A 26,227-nucleotide genomic window follows, 5' to 3' on the forward strand; every position below is an offset into this window, starting at 1 on the left:
CAACAAGACAGAGACCAGTACTGAAAAAGATACGTCCCGTAAAATTAAGAGACTTTGTTAAATTTTAATTTTGTGTTTGCAGTTCTGTACATTTTAATTAAGTTATTGTTATTGGTTTATTATATGTGGTTATTGTTCGGGACGAACAATATTAAGGAGGGGGCAGTGTTGCGTCATCGAGGTCACGTGACTAGCGTCACGCCCCCTGCTTTCTGGAAATATCTTGTACCTTCGTGAATTGTCGGGAGATTACTAGATATAGGGTAGTCTGGTATATATAAGAGGGTGACAACGTGACGGGACAATAATGTGTGCAGGTAGTGAGTAATTGAACTGCAGTCAGGAAGTATTGTTGAAGTTAACGTTCGTTGTTAAAACGTTTATAAAAGAGCGACTGTTGAAAATAAGTGTATCGGTAAAGTTATATTCAGAAAGAATAAACCAGTTTTATTAAGTAAGGACTTGTGTCGCTAAAGTTTCGTTGGAACGAAGTTACGGAAAGTTAATTAACAAACGGAGACGTAACAAATCTAACAGCTCATCAGAACTGCTTAGAAGCGCTAAATAAATTAACAAATCACCAGCATTGATGAGCTGCGAATTCAGCGAAACTAGTCTGCTGTAGAAGAAGTTAATCAAAGAATAGATTAGGCCTCTACGGCATCTTTTCTTCACTGAAATTCACGTTTTGGTGAAAAAAGTAAACTTCACAAAAATAAATAACAAGTAAGTCCGCTGAATAATAACGGATAATTAATCGCGATGTTACATATTATCGAAACATCTAAAGTATTTTAAGTTAATAGTGGTGAGCAAAAGACTATACATCAAAACGAAACAACAATGATTGCTACAGACATCTTTTGTCAACTGACGAAACGAGATTGTAATTCATTATATCTGTTATAAGAAATTAGTATTAGGCTTATTATAATTTCAACGCTACATTCTTTATTTATTCGGTCTCTTAAGGTTATTCATGAAGAAGAAGAGTGTATAGCAATATTTCACCTACGCTATGTAGTGTTAAGCCTAATACTAATGTTTTATTATGTGTATAATTAATCATAATTACGCTTCCCCAGCTTAGAAAAGGCGTTCACACCAAAACAACTGAATGTTTTTTTTTTCAGTTCCCTGGTTTTATTAAACAGAACCACACGAATTAATTTACAAAACACGCTAGTAGTTTTATTTACCAACAAAATGATACAGCAAAGGAACATTACAAGTAATTATAAACATCAATTTAAAACGAGGAAATCTGTAAAAATACAACCCAACGCGGATGTATTTACTTACAAGAAAAAAAAACAAAACAAAGATTTTTATTAAGATTACCACGGCCGAAAACTTCCAAATATTACAGTGTTAACTAATGAAGAATAATTCATATTTACACTATAAGTTTGCCCGTATTGTTTCCGAGAGACGCAACAGTACTGCAAAGTAGTATTGTCCAGTCTAGCATAAACACTGTTACGAATGGTTTTACAATTCAGAACAGCAATAATGTCACATATTTCTACTGCACAATATACAAGACAATAAAGAAACACTTCAATTGGAAAACTTCGGAACAGTATGTCATATGTACATAGATATTAAATAACATACGTGACTTTTCGCCATTTGTTCCCGCTTTTTAGCTAAACTTACAACCAGTTTTCTTTGGACGAACAAATGCAATTTACACAACAAATCGTAATTTAGGCTTTGCCATATTACAGTTATGTTCTCTCGTAAAGCCAGTAGAAGATTAAACCTTTTCTGCGACAAAATCGCGTCTCTTTCATTCTATATGTCCAACTTCCTTCAGTGTGTTCATTAAGAAAACGAACTGTCCGATATATAGTTAACATAAGGCAACAACAATGTTTCTCAAGTTCCCTGAAACACAACACCCGAAACATACAAACCCCTTACAAAGTGACGTATCTTTTTTCAAAAGCCATACGTCACAAAATATTATGTCACAAAAAACTACGACTGTTAATTTATTATTTCAAGATATATTTGCATTTGAGATAAATACTGTGCGAGTCTAACACCGAGAACAAAGATCCAATATATTAACCCTACGTCACTAAGTACATGTTACTTTGTTGCAGGCATATGGAGAGTAATACCTAAGGCCGTCCACAAGGTGTTCCACAACTCAAGTTGTGCGTTATTCCAGAAATTTCCGTCGTGCCGAATAACTTGAAATTTAGCAAGCAGATTAGTTGAGCAGCTTAGAGCTGCTAATCTCTGGGAGTTAACTGTTATATAATGAGAGAGAGAGTTATAGAAACATCTAATTAGTAAACTATGAGCTCGTAATCAATTTTCCTGTTGAAGGGATTTTTATTTTCATTTGGAGTTTAATATAGTGTCAGAGTCCGTTTTTTTTTTTGAATACCAAAGAAGTGTTGGGATGATTTAGAAGAGTTACAAATTCAAGAATTTGGCCTCAGACTTCTTCTGAAAAATGATCGGTGTCGTTCTCGTTAGCGTTCTAATAGCACTCATAATGGTGGTTGCAGAAATCAGCAATCCGTTCACAAGCTTCTTGCATCTGTTCTTCTGGAACAGTCAACACGATCCGTATGAAGTCCGGATAGTTAAAGCACTGAACAGAAAAAAAAAAGAACGACATATATATATATACGTATCAATCAATCAATAACTGGTAGTAGTCGATGAGTAAATACTGCATTGATGATCACAGTATATCTTATGTTATCCAGAAAAATTATTTTACAGAAACTACCAAAAAGCAAAATTAGTCACTAATTGGCACATTTTTTTATGAATTAATTAACAATAATGAACTGGAGGCTATAAATATAAAATCGACAACAAACTTTGGATGAACAAAGATAGTGGTGAATGTCAGATATAAAAGACTGCTTAGTGTAGTTATTATTCGTTAATTTCTCTTGTGAGGGAATATTTCAGGATATTTTAGTTTTTTTCCTAACAAGAGAGTTAAAAGCAATTATTTTAAAGGCGATAGTTATAAAAAGATTGATTGCAAAGCTCAGTAAGAATCTTATGTTGTGTTTATAATTCATTGATGATGAGGCTATCGAATATCGCATGCAATTCATTGATGTCAAGGATATAGAGATTCCTAGAAGGCGTAAGTGATGGCGGCAAGCAGACGAAAAAAAAAATAGCAAAGAGAGTAAAGTGAGATCACAGGAAAGAGAAATTCGGTCAGAGAAAAGTTAACCGCAAAGTTAATCATCATAGAAGAGAAAGGCCTAATGGTTGTTCTGTTCAAATGATATTAACAATTTCGTAAGATATAAGGAGAATAATTTGTCTTGTCAAAGGGTGTTTTAAAGTAATTGAGCCAGTCTGAATGGACTTTGACAAAAGGCAGACGATTTTTGGAAATACGAAAAAGGAGCAGACAATTTTTGAAGTACAGAATTCAGCTGTGGTAACTCAACAACAACGTAAGTGAACTATACATAGATAATCTGGCAAAAGAAATAGAGAAAACTAGTTCGGCTTGTCAACTGAATTTTAAAGCAATTGAATAGGACCAAGTGGACTTTTGACAAGAAGAAGAGAACTATATAGTGTTTAAAATATAACTCTGACCTCTATAGTGTAAGGAATTTTGTACATACATTTAACTTGTCCCGAATATATATATAATATTTATAATATATATAATACAAGTAGAGTGCATGTTGTTTGTTTATATTTTTGAATTTATCACCAACAAGTCAAAGACATGTACTTTAGAAGGATCTTTAGCCCAACACACCTATATTTACATACTAAATATATATTATAAAAAAGTAAGTTTCTGACAGTGTCTAGTATTTCGGCTTAAGCCTTTACAAATTTCTGGTTTTGTACATGTTAACATTTAGTCTTTAATAAAAGGCTTTTTGCTGGGAACGAACTAATAATTTAATCATTTGGTTGTATTTTCTTATATTACGTGAGGTTGTTTTGCAAATTTTATTAAATCTTATTTTTTCCTTATTCATCCTATTCCCTGGTGGGACAGTTGTAAGTTTAGCAACTTACAATACTAAAATCCTGGGTTTTATTCTCTACGGTGCACATGGGAGATAGCCAAATGTGATTTTGTTCTGCAATAACCAACCAACCAACCTTATTCATCCTATACACAAGCTATAATTTTTTTATTAATATTTCAAAATACGCCACCTACCGTTCCAGGAAGACAAAACACAGATTGCTCACTGACCATGCGTTCAACAAACTCTAGATCACTTTTAAACTCCCCAAACCGATCCATATCGATGCCCACCTGAAATTACAAAACAAAATCATATAAACAGTTATGCCAGATGTTAATCAATACATGCAGAGAGTAACGTGCATAAAAACACTAATTTTTACCTTCGTTTTATTTTTTATGCCCATAGTTGCAAGAAGGGATCCTGGCCTGAGCCAACCGCAGAGATAGAAACCACAATTTTAACACTACAGGTGGTAACGCTTACCGCTGACCCATCGGAGGTCATTTATTTGATCAATAAATAGTGTTTTCCGCGTGTGTACACCAAAACGAGTTATATACATAACTGCAATAGTTATGGTCAAAAGCAAATATAGAATAATCATGAAACCGTTTTTCTTCCCCAGCAACTCAACTCGAAATCTGAGGCTCGTGGATTCAAATATCCGTCACTGAACATGCTCGCCTCTTCAGCCGTAGAGCATTAATGTCACGGTTAATTCCATTATTTGTTGGTAAAAGAACAGACCAAGAGTTGGAGGTGGGTGGTGTTGACTAGTAGTCTTCCCTGTTAAATTAGGGACAACTAGCGCAGATAGCCATTGTAGAGCTTTGCACGAAATTCAAAACAAATCAAACCAATTCTTTTTTATTAAACTATTAATAATGAGCAATAAGCAAGTACATAAGATGCTCGAGTTCACTTCTCCTCACTGATTTCAATTACGTTCATTTAAATACACCTATACACTCCCACACGATATAATGCTTGATTGAAATGTTTTCTTCTTCTTGTTGTTGTTTAAACAAATCAACAACAAGTATTATAGTAATATCTAAACTATATTTCATGATAAATATAATGTTCTAATGATATGGTAATGACTATTTCTTTCCACACGTTTTTTTTTCTGCAATATTTCCTTATCTTTCATCATAATATAATAATAAAAAAAACGTTTTCGGGAATTGCCGCTTGGATCTATAAAGTTATCATAAATGGTTTCGAATGTTATTATTTTCAGGTTTTTTCTGATACATGAATATAATGAAGAACTTTAAGGGAAGTAATACTGAACCATCAAGTCCAAGTGGTATGAAACGTACCATCATGTACATTGCTCCAGCTGGCATAATGGGGTTCAGGCCTGGGACCTTGGAAAGGATTGTGTAGGATTTTTCAGCATTTCTCTGTAGAAAGAATAGAAAGAAAATGTTGTCATGTTTCTGATCTAAGTTAGTGATAGTATTTCTAACATTTAAATTTAAAAATAAGAACACGTGATTCTGATTTATTCTGTATTTTTCATGTAATAAGTAATTCATCAACAATACAAAAGGAACTGCATTTACAAATAAGAACACTGGGAGTTTAATTTATTCCGTATTTTTCATATGATAATTTATCAATAAAACAAAATGAACTGGATTTACGAAACCTACAAATTACAGATCAAATAATAAGTAAAGATTCAATAGAATATTGTCAAGATTTTACGTATCTGTAGTTCAATTGTCGTAACTTGTCGATTGTTGTATTATTGCGTCATGTTACTCGAACCTTTCAAGTTTTCCTCCAGTATTATTACATTATAATATCTTACAGTGTATAGAATGTTCTAGGCCTCAGTTGGGCTATTTATAAATACACGTCCAAAAGTTCAAGTTAGATAAAATTAGTGAAATATATCTTCAAATACATCTAGACTGTTTGTTTGTAAGTTTAGCTGTAAAGACCGTATAGAGGCGTTTTTTAAAATGAAATTATCGCAGATTGTATTGTAACAACAGAGTTGAGAAGAAACATTTGTGTTGTCAATTGTGTTTTAAAGTAACTGAACCAGCCTGTGTGGGCTTTTGACGAAAAGAGACAATTATTTAAAGTTCTGGATACAACTGTGGTAATTAACTCTGTACTGTAACGAACATTTGTATATACGTTTGACTTGTATTAGTATATTATTTTCAAACAAGTGGCCTGTGTGCTGTTTATTTATTGTTGAGATTTATCACCAACAAATCACAGACACCTACTGTAAAGATTCTGGACCACAGATATGCTTTCCTGGAGAGGTATGAAAGATTCTCCCAAAGTCAGAACTGGGACAAAGATATCTCAGTAGTTTGTCTCAGCTCCCTTCTCACAGGAAAAGGCCTAATCGTGTATGCTGGCATGACGTCAGAAGATGCCATGGACTACGACAAATTAAAAGTGGTGTTCTTACAATGCTATGAACTTACTGAAGAAGTTTTTCACTGGAAATTCTGAGAAGTTAAACCTAACACTGGATAAACTGCACTTTAGTTTGTGGCAGGGCTACAGCATTACTTAACAAGATGGACTGACATGGCCAAGTGTGAAAATAATTTTGAAGGACTGGCAAATCTACTACTGTGTGAGCAGTTCAAGATTATGCGCTCAACAAACATGTCACTGTCCCTAAAGGAGAGAGTACCAGAAGATGTAGACAAGATGATTAAGTTGGTAGAACATTATATGGAAGCCCATGGAGGAAGCATAACTTGCAAGAATTACCAGTTAAAGTCGAAACCAGGCGTAGCTGACCAGAAGCAGGATGCTACCAAAGGAGACAAGAGGTTAAAAGACAAAAGGGAGAAGAGATGCTATGCTTCTTATAAAATCGGACACATTACAAATCATTGCAAGTCTGTCACCAATAAGCAGCCACAGAAATTTCAACATAAAGCAGCTGAAGCTACCTACAAAGATGGTTCTGGCAAGAAACAAGAAAGGAATGCCAATCACCATGGAGGCTGCTGCCAGAAAAAAAAACAGAATAGAGACAACTCGTCAGATTCACCACAAGTAGTAAGTTATATCATCATGATTAAAAAGTGCACGATTGATGGTCAGCTCAAGTTAGAAAACAAGTCAATAGTGCCAGTGGTGATTGGAGCATATGGCAAACATCAAGAGATGCCAACAAACTACAACATGCCAGTAGGTAAAGACTATGCTGGGAACTAGAAAGTGAAAGTCCTACAAAACACTGTGTATAGCATTGAGAATCAGTCTAGTATCTGATGACCAGATGATAGACAAGAATAAAGGTGGACACTCCATACTATATGGGAGATCTTGAAACCACGAGTATGAAGACATCCATCTATGACTTAGTGATTGGTAATATACCAGACAGTAGAATTGTGGAGAAACCAGACAGAAAGGAGGCTGATGAGGTATCTGCAGTCACCACATGAGCTAAGGAAAAGAAAAGCAATCAAGATACCAAGCCCAAGTAAGTCTCGAAAGATGACATCCTGAATGTAGATCTACGAGAACTAAAGGAAGCACAGAAGAAAGACCTTTCACTACAAAACCTTTGGGACAGTACCCGGGAGAACGTAAAGCACAAGACAAAGTGAAAATGATCTTACAGAATAGAGGACTGTAAGGGAGTGCTGCACCGGATCTATAAAGGCAGTTCTACTGGGGAAGTTAAAGAGATCATAAAACCAACAGAATACCAGACTCAAGTGATGAAGTTGGCTCACAAGTCGATTGTTGGAGGACACCTTGGGGCAAAAAAGATGGCAAACGGCAGACAGAATCACCAGCAACTTCCATTGATCAGGAATCATTGGAAATATGACCAGAATCTGTTAGTCATATGACATCTGCCAAAGAACAATGTCTAGAGGGATAGTATCCAAGGTGTTACTGGAAGAGATGCCTCTCATAGAAGAGCCATTCAGTAGCTAAGCTCAGCTGATTGGACTACTAGTACCTGTAACTAACATTGGCAACCAGTACGTGTTGATAGTAGTCGACAATGCAACAAGTTACCCAAAAGCCATATCATTGCCAAAGATAAAGAGAGAGAGAGTATCGGAAGCCCTGCTGAAAGTGCTCTGCAGAGTAGGCTTTCTGAATAAAGTCTTGAGTGGCAAAGGGACCCAGTTTACTTCAGAAATAATTCAAGAAGTGTGCAGACTCATCAGCCCTAGGCAGCACTTTACCACCCCATAATGTAATGGTCTTTGTGACAGAATTAATGGAGTCTAAAAGAACATCCTGAAGAAGATGTGCAGGAGAGACCAGTGACTGAGACAGGTAACTGCAGGCAGTATTATTTGCTTACCAAGAAGTCCCACAAGCAAGTACGGGATTTTCACCCTTTGAGTTACTGTACAGAAGAAGAGTACGAGGTCAGATGCAGATATTGAGAGAAATGTGGAAAGGAGAAGAAGATTCAGAAGTGAGAAACAATATGTGTTAGACCTCAGAAACCAACTGGAGAGACCTGTCAACTCACTCGAGAAAGTTTGTATGCAGTTCAAGGCTTTCAGAAACACTTATGTGATAAGAAGGCCATGAATCTACATTTCAAGATCGGACAGAAGCTCTTGGCTCTGCTACCTAAGGATAACAACAAACTCGTTCTGCAGTGGAAAGGACCTGTTGAAGTACAGGAAGTACTCAACAGAATGGAGTAGAAGGTGAAAGAGGATGGGAAAACCAAGATCTACCATGCCAATCTGTTGAAGAGGTATTTCGAGAGGGAAAAATGCCTAATGGGTGCAGCTATTGAGGCACAGAAGGACATTGCAGATGTGGCTGTCATAGATGCAGAAACAGAAGATGGTGACTTTGTCATAGTAGATTAAGACATACTAGACTTAATATTGCTGGGTGGAGATAAGACATACAAAGATGTCAACATCAGTGAAGAACTGATTAGCAAGAAGAAAAAGTTACACGATCTACTGTGCCAGTATGCAGATGTTTTCACAGATAGACCAAGCAAGGCAAGACGGACCTTGTGCAACACAAGATCGAGACTGCGATCAGGAATCTAGACGAGGTAAAGCACTACCAGATACCATATGCAATGAGAGACCTGATCAAGTAGGAAGTCGAGGTAATGTTAGAAGATGGAATCATTGAGCCTTCGAAGTCAGCTTACTGTTCACCAGTCACAGTCGTGAAGAAGAATGATGGATCAAACCCCTTCTGCATAGACTTCTAGTTCGACTTCAAACCTATGGGCAACCCAGAGGCTATCATGGCGAAACTAGATGGGGTCAAATTATTTTCCAAGATCGACCTCAGTAAAGGTTATTATGAAGACAAGACAAGGAGGAGACCACTTTTGTGACACCAGACATATGCTACCAGTTAAAGAGGATGCCATTTGGATTTGTTAACTCAGCAATGACATTCAACCACATGATGAGAAAGATGTTCCACAAAACCACCAACATAGAGCATTATGTGGATGACATTTTGATCCACACAGTCAGATGGGAAGACAGCCTGAAGAAGCTCAGAGAGCTGTCAGATGAGTGAGAGCAGCAGGTCAGACCATCTAAGTGCTACAATAGCTGTTCTGTGCTGAACTTTGTTGGACACAAGGTGGGTGATGGGCAGAAGAGGATAAGTTAACCTGCGCACAAGATGCACCAGCTCTGACGACCAAGCAGCAAATTAGATCATTTCTTAGGTTAGCGGGATACTATAGGAAGTTCATCCCAAACTACGCTGAAGACACCCAAACAAGCTGAAGAGTAAATAACTACAGCAGATGGCATTCCAGAAGTTGAAAAACATGTAAGAACGCTAACCATTCCTTAGAATGAAATACTTCAACAGAGAGTTCATCCTTCAGGCTGATGCACCAGATATTGGAATTGGAGCAGCATTTCTGCAAGAACATGAAAATGGACTGTTTTCCGTAATGTATGTCAGGAAAAAGCTATCGAGTAGTGAGAAGAACTACTATGTGATTGAATATGAGTGTCTGGGCATCATATTTTCCAGCTGGAAATTCCAGAACTACCTTTATGGGAAAAAGTTTATCAGCCAGATGGACCATCAGCCACTTGCATACATTCAGAGGTGCAAAATCAACACGGAAAGAATCATGAAGTGGGTGTTATACCCTTAAAACTACAGGTTCTGCATTGAAGCCATCAAGGGGACTGCAAATGGTGGAGCAGACTGTATGGGTAATGTATGAATTGAAAACAGTCTATGTATATAGTATAAAAAATAGTAAATACTTTTCATAAAGAGTATAACACCAGTGTTAAATTTAGATATTTTTTAAAAGCGATAGTTTATCAAAGGTTTGTTTACATAACTATGTGAATCATACTTTGTGTAGTTCGATTATTGTATTATTGCATCATGTTACTAGAACCTTCTAAGTTTTTTCAAGTATTATTACATCATAATATCACGTAGTGTGTGAAAAGTTCTTGGTCTCAGTTGCGCTATATATAAATACGCGTCCAAAATGTAGTTCAAGTTAAATAAAGTTAGTAAAAAATATATTCAAATAGATCCAGACTGTGTGTTTGTAAGTTTAGCTCTAAAGAGCGTATAGTGACGCTTTTTTATAAAGTGAAATTAACGTAAATTGTACTGTAACAACAGAGCAGAGAAGAATAAGTTGTCTTGTTAGTTGTGTCCGAAAGTAACTGAACCAGCTTGTGTGGACTTTGACGAGAAGAGACGATTATTTAATGCGCTGGATACAACTGTGGTAATTGCTGTGTAACAAACATTTGTATATACGTGTGACTTGTCTTAATATATCATTTTGAAAAAAGTGGACTGTGTGCTGTTTGTTTATTGTTGAAATTTATCGCCATCAAATCACAGACCCTACCGTAAAGAATCCTGCCAACAAATACTTAACAGCCTGACAAATTGTCAGCACACACGTTAATTGACTGGTGGGAGGCATATGATTAACAGTCTGTTTATTTAGTTGATTGTAAGGGCAAAGTTACACAATACACGAGTACCGAAACCTAGGTTTTATAACGTTATAAGTCCTAAAGCTTACTGTTGAGACACTTACGTTATTATACATTCATTCTTCATTGAGCTATTCTATATCAAATCATCCAAACAGTACGTTATATAATGAGTTATTAATAATTTTAATTAGTTATATATATAAAATTTATAATGATTTTGATTACAATATTCAAGAACCTCCTATTAATATACATAGTTTATAAACTTAGTAACAGCCACGCTTGCTTATAGTTCTACACAGTAGAAGGATAATGGTATTATAATATATTCAAAAGATACAGTGTCTTGTAACATAAAATATAATTTCAATAATTGTAATTTTATTATTAGTTACAAAATTTCGTTGACATTTTCAGTTAAACTTTTTCTACACTAAATCATGCATTCCCACATTTTCATCCTTATTATTTCTACTTAACCCTCCCCTCCTACTCCCCCCCCCAAAGTATATATATATAACTTACCCTAACACACTCAATAGTTCCGTTGTAAAATTGTTGAGACGTTTCCTTCAGGATTGTAGGAAGCGCCCCCTGGACTAATGTACATGGTCCCATGATCTTCTGACTGAGTGACTGTAAACCCTTTCGTATCTGTAATATCAAATTATTGCTAATAAGAGTAATTGTTACTTATATAAAATCGTTTAAGGATGGGACATGAAAAACAACAATGTACATATGTTATATTTAAAAAAATAACAACAATGATTACTAGATGCAAAATATATATAACGGAATTTCAAATAAATAGACGTACGGAGATTTTTCGATGTCAATTTTCTCTGATATAACGTTCCGAGAGTGACTAGAGTACATTATAAGCACATATCATGTTGTTGTTGTTTTATCTTTCGCTGGTGTGGCTGTTTCTGTTGTTGTTTTTGTTGGCGGAAAAACTACAGAATGAGTTATCTGCGCTTCGTACACCACGGGGTATGAAAACCGAATTTTAGCGTTGTAAGGCATAAACTTATTGTTGACCCGCTAGTGCAGCATTTGAGGAATACTTATTTTCATGATACATCAAGTAATAAAAAGATAAATCGCAAATAAATTTCCAAATACAAGTTGATCAGCGTTTGGTTCACATCTCCAGTATCTAATGGGAAAAATTTATTTTGATGCCTACATCTTCTATAGTTTACTACGTATGCCACCAGAGGGCAGCTTAAATTTAATACAACTCTAGCTTTGTTTATAATTTAGCACAAAGCTACACAATGGGCTATGTATAGCATTTGAAACTGTACAAAATGGCTATAATAATCAAGAAATGAGCCAAATTAATTTTTTTTTTTTTTGAAATGTTCTAAGATCAACAATCCTAAGATAAAGAACAATGTATTTGGATCGAACACCGGACTTTACCATTGTAAGACCGTAAAGTTACCGCTATCTCACCGAATAACAAGTTTTTTTTATGTGTTTTTATTTTATATTAGTACTTTCTATGGTAAACGTACGGAAGAATACCTACACTTTGTGGAAATACTTATTAAGTTCGACATATTAGTATAATGGTGCTAAGAACCTTATATTCCTTGACAGTTATGGTATTTTTGCTTTTCCTGCTTTTAAAGTTTAAAAAATGGCCCAGGAGTCCATTGGATCTGTATTGGGGGTGGGTGGGAGTTGACACGTGTGTGTGTTGTTCATGTTGTTACGTTGTATAGTTTTGTTTGTGTTGTTTGGATTTTTATGTTGTGCACAGTATTGTTCGCTATACGTTTGTGTTGTTCGGGTTTTTATGTTGTGCACAGTATTGTTCGCTATATGTTTGTGTTGTTCAGGTTTTTATGCTGTATACAATATTGTTCGCTATATGTTTGTATTGTACAGGTTTTTATGTTGTATACAATATTGTTCGCTATATGTTTGTATTCTACAGGTTTTTATGCTGTATACACTTTTGTTCTCACTTTGTGTTGTTCGAGTTTTTATGTTTTATGGTTTTAACTCTGAACATGCATCTATAGATACCAAACCAATAAGGAATGAAATTATTTTATGTTTTTAATGTTTTATTTTATATTATTCTCCGACGAAATGGACTCTAGCATGTTTCTTTATATTGTGGAATGTATTGTTAGCTATAGTGTATCTTCTGATTTTATCAAAATATGTTGTTTTGTTTTTATTTTATTAAATGATATGTTGGGAACCTTATGGCAACTGTGGCATTCTCAGGTACAATGAGTTCCATTAAAGTAATTGGGGGTTCTATAGAATAACAGGAGGTTTGGTAAAGAAATGTATCTGAATTTTATGACTTCGACTGAACTGTGAAACAAAGAGAGTAGATAGTGTGTGACAATGTAAAACAATCATTATTCAGTACACAAATTACTCAGAAGGAGTGTATTTATGACGGAGAGAGGCATTATGTATGCTGGAGAGAGCTCTCAGAAATATCGTCTGGAAGCTGAAGAAAATTTGTAAAGAGTGTATCCTAAATTGAGAAAACATAGAATTGTATACACAAGACTACAACGCTATTCTTCTTAGGGTACATGTGCTATCCATGTGACTGTTAGTAATCTTCACCACGACATAATAAATGTTTTGCCCTTTAAAAGTATCATCTAACCAGTCATTGGAAAAGATCACAGTTCAATTCCACATTGTATGTTCAACTTTCCAGAAGTATTTCCTAGAAAAATGCACATGTAATATCCGAGGTGAATGACTCAGTACAATAGGTAACTAAGATAAAAGAAGATTAGCTACTTCACTGACACACATGCTATAATTAAAACTACGTACACTTGTATGCGTGAAAATATTTAGTGTGCCTGTATATCCCTTTGACCTTCAGGCCATCCGAGTCATCCCTAACTTTCAAATTCAAAATTAATTAACTAAATTTCTACATTTGTGAAGAATATTTCAATCTGCACACTGGAAAATATTCGATAGTAGCCAAATAAAACACTGGGTTAACCAAGTTTATATTTGGTATGGCATAAATTTCACTTTCTGCACTTAATTTCACCTATTGAATATATAAATTCAATACAATCAAGATATTTGTCGTTACCATTACAGAGAACTTCTGGTTAAACTTTTTCTTCCAAACATAGTGTAAGCATCTCCATTACTCGTCTCTCTTCTATGAAAATACATTATCTGATAAATATTTCAGAGTTAAAAATGAAACATTCTCTTTCCAGCTTTAAAAAAAAACATTAGGTGCATCTCATCTTTAATGTCTTACATATCAGTAATCACAATTTACATTTAGGTGAAGTCCTTCATTTGTATTCATATTTTACTTGACAATTATGTTGTCACTGTAATTGCATACACACTTTCATACCAAAAATCATGAGACACGGGTAATTATGAATAGTTATGTATTTATTTCAAGAAATTATTAGCGTGTTGCCCTGCCTTTGGCCTTAATGATCGATTCAATGCGATTCTGATAGAAAGCTGGTGGTATTGTTCTCCACTCTTTCTTTAAAGCATTAGTAAACTCCATTATTTTAGAGGGCCATCTTGGCCTTGCCCTAATTCTGCATTTCATCCCAAAGATGTTCTATCGGGTTGACATCAGGGCTCTGTGTTGCAATGTTCCGATGTTATTCTCTTGAAACCACACGTTCAAATCCTTGCTTTGTGACATGAAGCATTATCATGTTGGAAAGTGTAAGGGCCGGTACCATAAAATTGCCACAATGTAGGACACACATAATTGCTCAGAACATCAATGTATGATGCAGCATTCATGGATCCATGCAATGCAACCAGTGGACCTCGTCCATACATGAAAAGCACTCCCAGACCTTGATACCACCACCTCCAAACTTCACTGCTGGGACAACACACTCGGGTAATAAGAGTTCTCCAGACATCCTCCATACCCAAGCACATCCATCAGACTGGTAGAGCATGTAGGACTGATTTCCATTCATCCATGGTCCAGATTCAATGTACCTTGCCCCATGTCAATTGACAGTGTGCATTTGTATTTTATCAATGGCTTGTAGGCTGCAGCTCTTCAGTGAAAATTCATGGCATGTAGCTCTTGACATGTCGTGGAAACACTTATAGGTTTGCCTTTGACTGCTCGCATCTCCAAACATAGATTCTCTAGAGTCTGATTATGAGATGAGGTAACCAGCCTTCTCAAGGTGCATCGGTTCCTGTCAGTCAGTATTTTACGCCTACCTGGTCGTTTCTTGGGCTCATTGTCACTTGTGGTCTTCCATTTCTCCAGTACTTTGCCAACTGTCGACCTGGGAATGTTTAATTGTAGTGCAATAGCACGTACAGACATTTCCCCCAAATGACATCCAACTATCCTTACCCTCTGAAACTCTGTTAGCTCTTTCTGAGTACTTATCGTGCAGCATACAAGTTTGAAATGACTAACGAGCGAACCGCTGATCACCCTTATAGGCCAAACTATTTGCATATTTCGTCATCACATCCATTTCCCTGCAATCAGAGGTGTGTCCCATGACATTTGGTATGTATATGTGTATATATATCAATGTTACTCATCATCATATACACTGGTAACTTAAGACAGGTTGCTTCTGGCTTGTGTGCCATTATCATGGTAACCAGCATGGGCCATTTCCACTAGTTATACCTTAATAGCTACAATATCTGTAATGTGTGCTATTTGTGAGCTATTAAACTCAACACAAGCCAAGGCATTTCTTAGGTGGTTGGCAACATTCACAATTCATAAGTCAATCCACTCTCTACAGTGGGCATCAGAAAAATATAAATACAGGCAAATGAATGAAGCTTGTTTTTTTAAGTTAAGCACAAAGCTACACAATGGGCTATCTGTACTCTGCCCATCACGGGTATCTAAACCCGGTTTCTAGCATTGTAAGTCCACAGACATACCGCTGTGCTACTGGGGGCATGAATGAAGCAAGGACCACTCCACTTAGGTTTATAACAACCTGATTCATATTCTGTACTGTGAAAAAACACAACATCCTTACATGGAGGAGATATATGAACACACTTAAATGTAGTAGCAATATATATACAGTGACATTTTCTCTCAGAAAATTACTCAGTTGTTGGGAAAGTAAGGACTGCAATAATAATAACTGATGACCTTTGTGGACGGCATCTATCAACATTAACCATTCTAACTGTGTAATAATTGAGCAGTTATCAGCTGATATCCTGTTAATATCTCCCAGTGAAATTTTTCTATAACCTGGAACGCAAGGGCTGCAGTCCTTTCAATGATTATCCTCAGTCATAAAAACTGACATTTTGGGCACTGCATCTACTGACATCAGCCATTCTAAATGTGTAATCATTGAGCAACTATCGCCTGATATCCTGTTAATATATCTCAGTGAAATTTCTCTAAAGACTGGAAAGTAAGGACGAAAATGTCTTTTAATTCCAGTTAATCTTTTAATGAACAATATACCCTAACTTCAGAAAAATCATGCAATGTCGTGAAAATATTTCATAGTGAAACACTTCTTAGAATCAAAAACTATTGTAGGTTCTAGTCTGGCATTTAAGCCCTGTTTTAGAGATAAGGAGGTCATCATCGGCATTTCAACCAACCATCAGAGCTATCTTGCACCTTCTCCAGAGACTTGTTTATCTAACTCATCTTGTACAACTAGATAAGTATTTCTAGCATCTTCCTTCCATAGCTGAGTTGATATCATATAATATGGTAATCTCATCATCCTCTGACTCATCAATCTTGACCTCCTATTCCTGGTCTAGCCAGTGCATTATAGGGTTGATCAGTAACAAACAGCATTAGTTTGCAAAATTTGCGTTGTAGTAATTTTTCTATGCGGTCATTGTAATTCGTATGCCAGTGAACCACTTTGTTGGAGGATAAGATGAGAACTTGTACAGTTATATCTGAGCTGCTTCCATGCTGCTGGTATTTTCATACCCAATCTTCATGTTAGATTGATAATTTCTTAACTTATTGTAACACTAGCCTTTTCTACTTGTTGGTATGCAAACTACATCAACCAATGTAGACCTTAACCACTCCGTGTATTTTTGTTGACATTCTGGATAATTTGCTGTAGTGAGGTGATTCATAAGCCACATCCATATGGAGTGCTATTTCCTGACCAAACATAAGCATGTTTTGCAAAAAAAAACAGCAAATCTTCATTCTGTTGTATGATGCGTCATCATGATTTTATCAAGTATTTGTCCCAGTTGGTTCTGTTAGAAGTAAGAGACTTTGCAAGTGTCCACGTTACTGTTAAACCACCAGACTAGGAGTGATACAGCAACATGTACAGTTCACTACACTCAAAACGCTACATAACTCACAGAATGAAATTAACTTCTTTGTCAGTGTGAATTTCTTATTGTATGCCAAAATGGGCTGTCCAGTATTCTGCTAACACATCACTGATGAACTGCGCTGAAGTATTGACCAATGGATATGTTTTGTCCCACTTAATGACGTAACTGATAGTGACCACCACAAACTGATTACTTCATACAGTTTCCAGGAGAGGACTAATAATACCTAGAGCTATTCTCTGTACAGGAAAAAAACAATAATTATCTTCTGGACATTATTCTGTTTAGCCCATATTATCCCCTGGGCAGTGTACAAAGTACTATTTACACTTCTGCTTAACGTCTCGACTAGACTGTAGTCAGTGTAACACATTAGTGGTTTCAATCTTTCTGATATATAGAACATTTGCTAAAAAACGGGTTGGAAACCACATTTTAGTGGCTGATAACAGCACAGTACATATTCCTGCACTCATAGCTGCTTGTACAAATGCTGTATGTTCCATACATTCTTTAATCTCTATCGACGCCACTTCATCTTGATGCACAGCAATGAACATCAATACCAGATCTGGTTCCTTTAGTTGCTCTCATCAGAGCTCCTGAAGCATTAATTGTGGTATCCAACCACTAGTGGAATCTTCAAAATGGACCAGGCATCATTCCTACTGCAAAAGCTTTAGTGTAAGTGTAATGAAAACTCGTGCAAACTATCGTCAGTGCTGAAAGTTGTCTTAGGTCTGCCCTCGTCATCTAGTTCAACTTAAGAACAATTAAATACTATTTCTAAAATATTGAACGGCACCTTCCCATGCATCTATACAGTAATTTTTCCATGGATGTGGAAAGGTATTAACATGAGTAAAAACAGAACCTTGGCACACCCTTTGGATTCCTGATAACCAAAACTGGAGGTGACCACCTATTCTGTGAAGGCTGTATGATTCTGGTTGTTTAAGAATTTACACCTAATTTATTCCATTAGCATGAGCCCCAAAAATTGTGAGACTATAAATACTATAAATCTTGCATTTCTAGCTCTGATGATGATACAATGGATGAAATAAAAACATGTTTTTATTATTATCTGGAGAGAAAAGGTAGTTTTTCTAACTTTATTATCAAAATATCCATGTCCCTTCAGTATGCAATACAAATTCTAAAAAAAACAAACAATATATCTACTTAACATGCTATAAGGTATGTATATCACATTTAATGAAATATTATTGTCAATTAATATTTAACAATTAAATTAATTTCAGTAAGAATCAGAATCATGTAATTAGTAGATATTTGTTGTACATTGGTCTTCAGTCATCTGTTAGTGCTGGAATTACCTTTTATTATCTATCAAATTATCCAAATAGAATTGTATAAATTGGACATCCTTATCAGGAAATCTATTTATTACGTCGTCAAGAAATTAATGTCGCGTTTTGGAACACTTTCATTAACCACCCCCCAAAAAACGTACCTCACGTATAATAGTTAAACGAACCGCCGAAACGTCACGTTAGTGTTGCCTATATAATGTGTAAAGTTCAGTATACCCTAATTTCTTATAGTGATGGCACACGATGAGATACACGTTCGGCATGTAATGCTGTTTGAATACAAGAAGGGAAACAACGCCTATGTAGCCACAAAGAATATCAAAGAAATTTATGGAAATGTTTTGAACGTTCGTAAGTGTCAACGATAGTTCAGCAAATTTCGTTCAACTGTGATGGCAGGGGCCGACATGTTGGAATTGATATTGATGTTCTGAAGACGCTTGTTGAGTATAACCTAAGGCAACACATTCTTGAAATGGCCCTGAAATTGTATGTATTTCATGAAACCATACGTAAACATCTAAGGAATATGGGGAAACTCCTTAAAGACTTCAAGTGATGCTTTGCATTCGGTGGGACATCAAAAGAGTAATTCATTTCGAACTCTCCAATCCACAGCGAACTCTCATTGTAGAGATCTATAGTCAGCAATTGGAACGTTTAAATCAAGCCCTTCACTCGTCAATCGGAAAAGTGTTCTTCTTCACGACAATGCAAGTCCACATGTGGCATGTTTGAAACACAATATTATGGAGTTGGATTGGAAACATTTCCCCCATTGACCATATTCTCCAGATATGACACCATCAGATTACCATCTTTTTCATTCGCTGCAACACCCTCTTAATGGGAAAACGTATGCAAATGTCGAAGGCGTTAAAGAGGACATCGACATGTTTTTTTTTTCCTTCAAAGCCAAGTGATTTCTTTAATCATGGCATTAACAATATGATCATAATATGGAAAAGCATCATCGATAAGAATGGAGCTTATTTCATTTGATAAGTGTTTTGTTTTGATATATAAGTTGTTTTTCATGAAAAAAAAGCGACATTAATTTATTGACGACCTAATATTTCTTGCTAAGTATTAATTGGATATAATTCTTTGTCATTTTAGTTTCATTTAAATTGCATTTTGTTACTCCATTGATTTAAATGTGATGTACGTATGGAATTAAATAAAAGTTGAATATCAGAATAATTATTCTACATTTCCATCTGGTGTGTATTCATAAGTGGACTTAGTGGAACTGTAACAGTTTTACAATTCTTTTTTATTTTTTAGTTACTTATTTTGATAAGAATAGCTTATTATTTTTATCAAGAAACATATCGCCGTGTATGCCAACTGATAAATATATTTATAATAACAAACAGCAATGTCTGAACATCAGCATGAAATGTTTTTGTTGGTTATTTGTGGACAATTACTCTGGCAAGTAAAATATTGACTATACAGTGCAAGTCTGACAGGATCATGCATTTTTTTTTAAAGGTTGGTTTCAACATGTCGGGTCTTGGCCTTGACACTGTCTCTGTTGTATTGTTCTGCATAAGCAGTTTATTCATCCGTGAATACAGAATGACTGTTGCTTGGGCCACGTGGACGACTTTTACCGTTGACCTTTGTGTTAGTGTTAATGGTTCCACACCTGTTAGCAGACGCTCTATTTTGCTTACCACAATTGATTTGCTTATTTGTATATTAAAATCGTTTTAATATAACTATTTAACCCTACATAAAATAAACCACAAAAACTTAGAATTATTTTCATTTCTTATCGTTTTTACACCTATGTATTCTACACAGTAAAGGCAAAAAGCATTATAACTTGAACAACACAACATGTAGAGAACAATACTGTATACAGTATAAAAACCCAAACAACACACACATAGAGGAATACTGTTACTGATCCTGTTGACCGAGATGCAGCCCCAAACTTGTATTAACGTCTCTCACCCCCATACATAACTAGATATTGTACATTGAGTGTGACCCTATTCCAATCTCTACTGTAGAACAAACTGTCATTGATTTTTGCCAAACAGTTTGAATTTAAATTCATTTATTGATAGTACCTTCTCTCAGTTTTCTTATTTTATTATTTGAAATCTGAGCGATTTGTTGTGGCTATGTCTTTTAAAGAATGGATTTTGAACAAGTTCATGTCCATTGAGACCAGTTCGTGGTAATTTATATTTTTCAGATCTTTTGGTAAGGTTCATTCCTGTATTTACAGCAAGGTCTTTGGAATGTTTTGCCTTCCTACCTCACTCATATCTATTATTAGTAGTGCCAGTTTTACATATTCTCTTCAGAGTTGTATACACCTACTGAAACATGAATACTGTTTGAATGAAGACTTAGCAGTGGCATTGATAGGCGTAAATAGGCTTAGGGCTCCTAGCAACTGAAGGAGTACCTGAATCATGTTTTTTATTATTATTTTCATAAGAACTTTTGCTGTTTTAGTATTGCATTAAATTGAAAAATATATGTTTTAAATGAAACCGATCCAAAAACACATTTCTCACCAACGAACGGAAGTTTAAATACTGCAGCAGGAAGAGCTTTCTAATTTAGGCACTCGTGCGCTGATTGGTTGCTAAGTTCAGTACAACACAGTGTGTATCATTTTGATAATGATAATGGCGCAGTGGTATTAGGGTGTTAGTGAGAATGACTTTTTAAAATGTGTATTAGTATGTATTGTGTTGGTAAATTTTTTTGGTTTGTAGAAATGATGCATTTGGTGTCTTTAGAGAGGGACCAAAATATTCCCGCTTATATTCCCCCCCCCCCCCCCAATTATCAGGACCTGACTCACACTACACATACTGAACATAACTTAACAGTATTGGTAAACTGTTAGAAAAAGTAATTACAACTCTGTTATTATGGTATTTAGAAAAGAATTAAATTTTTATCCAAAATCGGAAATGCATCACGTAAAAACAGACAAACAGCTGAATACTTGGTTAGTGTGACTGCTTGAGCTTTTAAAGGCTTTATACTGATGTGATACTATCCGTCTCAGTGTAAACAATCAAATCATCACTGTACTTTGGTAGGGTTCATTTTCACACGTTAGACGTGTGTTATTCCTGTAGTTTTTGTGTTGTAAACACTTTTTTATCTATACTGTTTCAATAACTATTTATAAAATGTTACATTTGAATAACACCACTAAAGTTTTCCTATTATTAGAAGATATATTTTAGTTCAACTAATTTTATAGATTTGGTTTGTGATTTAACGTACTAATCATTAAGTAATCAGACTGTTTACTAGGTTGATATTATATTTTTAAGCTAAAACTAGAATGATCTTTTGTGCTGTTATTTGACTTCAGATAATGCCAGTGAATGTTCTAATTATTTAGACTTATATTTAGAAATGAATAAATTTAACATGTTCATCATTAGATAGCTTTAGTCTTGGTAAATCTAAACTTATGTGTAAATATTTAAAACGTAAAGGTAGTTAAAGTTCTGTTCTCTGCTTAGGTTTCTTGTTCCTGGATGGAGATTAGGATGGATAACCATTCATGACAGAAAAGAAATTTTCGGACCTCGTGTATGTATCTATTGTAAATATTTCATGTAATTAGGTAAACATTGCTTTGATTTTAGTGTATCATAAAAACTGTTTTATCGTGAAATGTTCTGTATATTATTAACAGTTTACTTGAGAACCACATCCCTTCCAAATTTCCAGACGTTACCACTATCTTTTGTCCCCTTAGTATTATCGCAGGTCTCCCAGGGGGGTCAGTGGTAAGTTATGGACTTACAACGCTAAAATCTGGGGTTCGATTCTCTATGTTGGACAGAGCACAGATATCCTGTTGTGTGGCTTTTTTGACTAAAAGAAATATAATATTCTCGAAGTAACTTCCACATACCTCGAACAACCTCTTCTTCCCACCACTACACAAGTTCCTTCTAATTTTAACACCAAATAACCTTTTAAATTTCTCAGACAACTTAATGAAAAGCGTCTGAGATACATCCACCATGATAATTGTTTGAGTTTACTTTATAGAATCAGATCATGCCTATCTCTAAGATTAGAACCACCAATTACTGTAAGAGCTCACGACAATTAACTTTGTTCAAAATGGACGCAAGTTCTCCACTCTATCTCTATTAAACTTATGAAACTCACATGTGACTTCTGCAAAACAACATTAACCGATGTTGATAAAAACATTACCGTTATACATTCTGAACACGCAATGTCTCCTACTGAAGAACAAGAACTTGATGTTTTCACCAACAAAACTAAAACTAGTCTTGAAACAACAAATCAATCACATCATCAGTGTCCATTCAGCATGAAAATGAAAAACGTCTAACTAACCAGAGCTTCGACACTTGTCCACAAGGTAGAGACACTCATAGACAAATTCATCTTGTTTATGCATAGGAAAAGACAGTGGTTTTCCATAATAGACAGAGAAAGTAATAAGAGACAGAGAAAGTACGGAATATTCTTGATAATATCTCTGAATACTCCAATACCATCCTATAATCAGGAATCAATAAACGTACTTTTCAGGTGTTTCCAGGGTACAACTACTACTCCGTTGCTTCTCTGTCAACTGAAGTACCTGTTCTTTCTTGCAGCGGTTTGACCAAAAGGTATGAAAGTTTTGTTGTGTTTATTAAACATCACCTTGCTTGGTTAGAGTTGAATCTACTGTTTTGTTATTGTTTATTTGTTTCATTCAACAACTTCTATACATTTACAAAGTGTGCACGTTGTTACCTGATGATTTAGTCCACAACTCGAAGGTTTAAACAGGAAAATATAAGAGAGACTGATAATTACTTCCTTGCTCCTGAAATATAGATTTCTTGAGACATTTTTTTTTAAATATTCAGTTAATTGGTGATACGTTTTTAGGTTGTTTGTTTTAGAGCAAAGACACATTGACCTATCTGCTGTGTCCACCGTGGAAGTTTGGTTCTACGTGACTGTTTTTCAAAGAGTAAAACTAAAAAAACTTGGTAACATAAATAGTTCACTTTTGTCTCTAACTGATATTAGAGCTTTATGAGAGCGTGGAATATAAAGCTGAGTTTTTGACATGATATTTTTCACTTTTAGAATCAGTAATTTGGAATATCTATTAAAAAGAATTCCTAATATCCTATATGATGTATGTGACGTGTAGAAATAGCTTGTTGAATATTATACATTTTCAATTTTATATATTTACTTATTTTCATCGAACTACTGACATTTATTGTTTTTCACTCAGCCCGAGCAGAATTGGGAAGTGGATCTAGCGGATCTTGAATCCCAGGTTGACGATAACACTGCTGCAGTCATCGTGAATAATCCATCTAACCCTTGTGGATCAGTATTTTCACGAAACCATTTGCAAGCAATCCTAGATGTCGCTGCCAGGAACTTTGTTCCTATAATTGCTGACGAGATTTATGAACATTTTGTAAGTTGTCATAATTACAACGTTTCTTATTCTTATTGGTTTGTCACCTCGTAACATAAGTCTAACTTCTAAATTTATATGCGTGTAATGAACAAGTGCAGACAGTACATCCGAAGCACGAAGTTAGTGTTGTAAAACATTTTTAGTACGTAAATATTAACTTCAAACTGACTAAGAAAGAAAATGTGATAATTTGTCTAAAAAATGTGCATGTTATTGGTTTTAACGAAACGTTACACAATAAGCTATCTGCTATCTTGTCATAACGGGAATCGAACCCAGGATTTTAGAGTTATAAATCCCTAAACGTATCATTGACCTATCGGGGTACTTGACTAACAATATCTAAACAAATTCAATTTAAGATGGTTTTAAACTACAATTTAAACTACCTCTGTTTTAGTCCCAGAAATGCCCTACCAGAACAGGCATAAACTTGTTTTTTTTCTCTACTATCACATTTCATGTTGGGTACAACAAACAAGGAAATGAATACGTCCCATGACAGGGCAATATTATGAAACATCCACATAGCATGAAATATCACATCATAGCTCTATACGGAAAAGTTTTTTTCTTTTTCCGTTAAGTTATTACAAATGTATTGATACCTTTCACACCTGAGCTATTTAAAATGAAAGTAATCACACAGTGAGGAGACCTAATGTAGGGTAAAATAATCAGTATACTGAAGCACAACAAATTAGTGTAAAGAAACAGATGTGCGTATAATATTTACCTTCAAGTGATTGGAGAAATCTTGCACACATATATGTAAATAATCAAATTCCCTTAGTCGCAATGACTTTCCCCCTACTAGTCTCAAAATCAGCTGTAAATTACCAGTTGCATATACTTTCATGAATAAATAAATCAATGGTGTGTAGGGCAAATGACACTAAATACACAGATAACAGCTAAAACTTGTAACAGTTACCAACAATAAAGTAATTCGGTAGTACCGCAGATCAGCCCTAGAATATTTGGCTTCGGCATCGAAATGCACAGATGAGAAAACATCACTAATCGTGACTAACAGTTACCGGTATTAACATGTGAACATATTCAAAGGCAGCTATTTTACAGGAAAAACGAAACTTTTTTATTATTATTCGTCTTAACCTTAAGTTTATTAAATATTTGTCTTTGAATTTTTATGAATTTGGTCTCTGAAACTGGGTGGACACTGAATCTAAACTGTACAGTAAGGTCCCATAATGCCTGCTCTCCCCTGTCACAGGTCTTGTTTCTGAAACATAGAGGAAGTTATAATAGGTTTATTTTGCATCAATAGCATCTTAACTTCCACATGAAGACCTTTCTATACAAAACTTGAGGATTAGAATAGATCTGAATTTACTTATGCATAAAAAACTACTACTTTGAAACACATAGTATCTTAGAAACAGTATCAATGAGTTAATGAAGTTTACGAATTGAAACCATACATTTAATTACGTTGTGCTTAAGCTAAACATGGTAAACTTGAAATAATAACTTTTAACCACACTTAGCTTGACCCCACCCTACACATCTTTCTGTTAGCAATGATCTTGTTTTCATATCTTTGTCCTGTAACAGATGGAATCGATTTTAGCGGATTATCGGTTTGTAAGTCTTTTTTTAACTTACTGCTAATCCAACAGGAGATAGGTATGCGAATACCCAAACTTCCATGATAAGTTAATTGCCTATTTCGTTTTTCGTTGGTTTTAAACATTTCATATACTGATTCCCCACGGTGGGAAGATAATCTATTGTACAGCTTTACGCTAATGCCAATAAACTTAGAGAAAGGTCAAGCCAAGAATTTTGACTTAATTTTTTTTAATTAATGATGTCATTTGTTTCATTTAAAGTAGTTAATGTAATTCAATAGAATACTTCTCTTCAATAGAAGAATTTGCAATTTCTAGTTAAATAGTGTTAGCATTCGGAATATTATGTTTACGCTAAACAAAAAAAAAGATTGTTTCTCAGAATGTTCGATAGGAGTTGTCTGAAATTGATGAACGTGTATAATCATTTTAATACATGAATATTTAATATCAATATACATATATATTGTATTTCTTTCAGAATAAGAAAATATTAAACAAAAATGAATACAATAAAGATGAAAATTTAGACTTTAAGATCATAAAAACATTAGTG

At 35.0% G+C, this 26,227-nt stretch overlaps 2 protein-coding genes across 2 annotated transcripts in view; one reads left to right on the plus strand and one right to left on the minus strand.

Moving 5' to 3' along the window:
* Positions 1 to 1,165: 1,165 nt before the first annotated feature.
* The window catches only part of LOC106461800 (tyrosine aminotransferase-like), a 42,496-nt gene continuing 17,434 nt past the window's right edge, over positions 1,166 to 26,227 (minus strand). The window contains exons 5-9 of the mRNA XM_022388872.1: positions 24,466 to 24,629; positions 11,465 to 11,612; positions 5,318 to 5,401; positions 4,181 to 4,279; positions 1,166 to 2,611 (exon numbers count right to left, since the gene is read on the minus strand). Of these exons, the coding sequence (XP_022244580.1) occupies positions 2,498 to 2,611; positions 4,181 to 4,279; positions 5,318 to 5,401; positions 11,465 to 11,612; positions 24,466 to 24,629 (609 nt within the window). The 3' untranslated portion in view covers positions 1,166 to 2,497. The remainder of the gene's footprint in view (positions 2,612 to 4,180; positions 4,280 to 5,317; positions 5,402 to 11,464; positions 11,613 to 24,465; positions 24,630 to 26,227) is intronic.
* Positions 19,777 to 26,227, plus strand: part of LOC106461801 (tyrosine aminotransferase-like) — a 68,772-nt gene continuing 62,321 nt past the window's right edge. The window contains exon 1 of the mRNA XM_013921656.2: positions 19,777 to 22,191. The gene's annotated coding sequence lies outside the window, so the exon portion shown is untranslated. The remainder of the gene's footprint in view (positions 22,192 to 26,227) is intronic.

Source organism: Limulus polyphemus, unplaced genomic scaffold (genome assembly GCF_000517525.1).
Source record: "Limulus polyphemus unplaced genomic scaffold, Limulus_polyphemus-2.1.2 Scaffold1034, whole genome shotgun sequence".
Taxonomy (NCBI): Eukaryota; Metazoa; Arthropoda; class Merostomata; order Xiphosura; family Limulidae; genus Limulus; species Limulus polyphemus.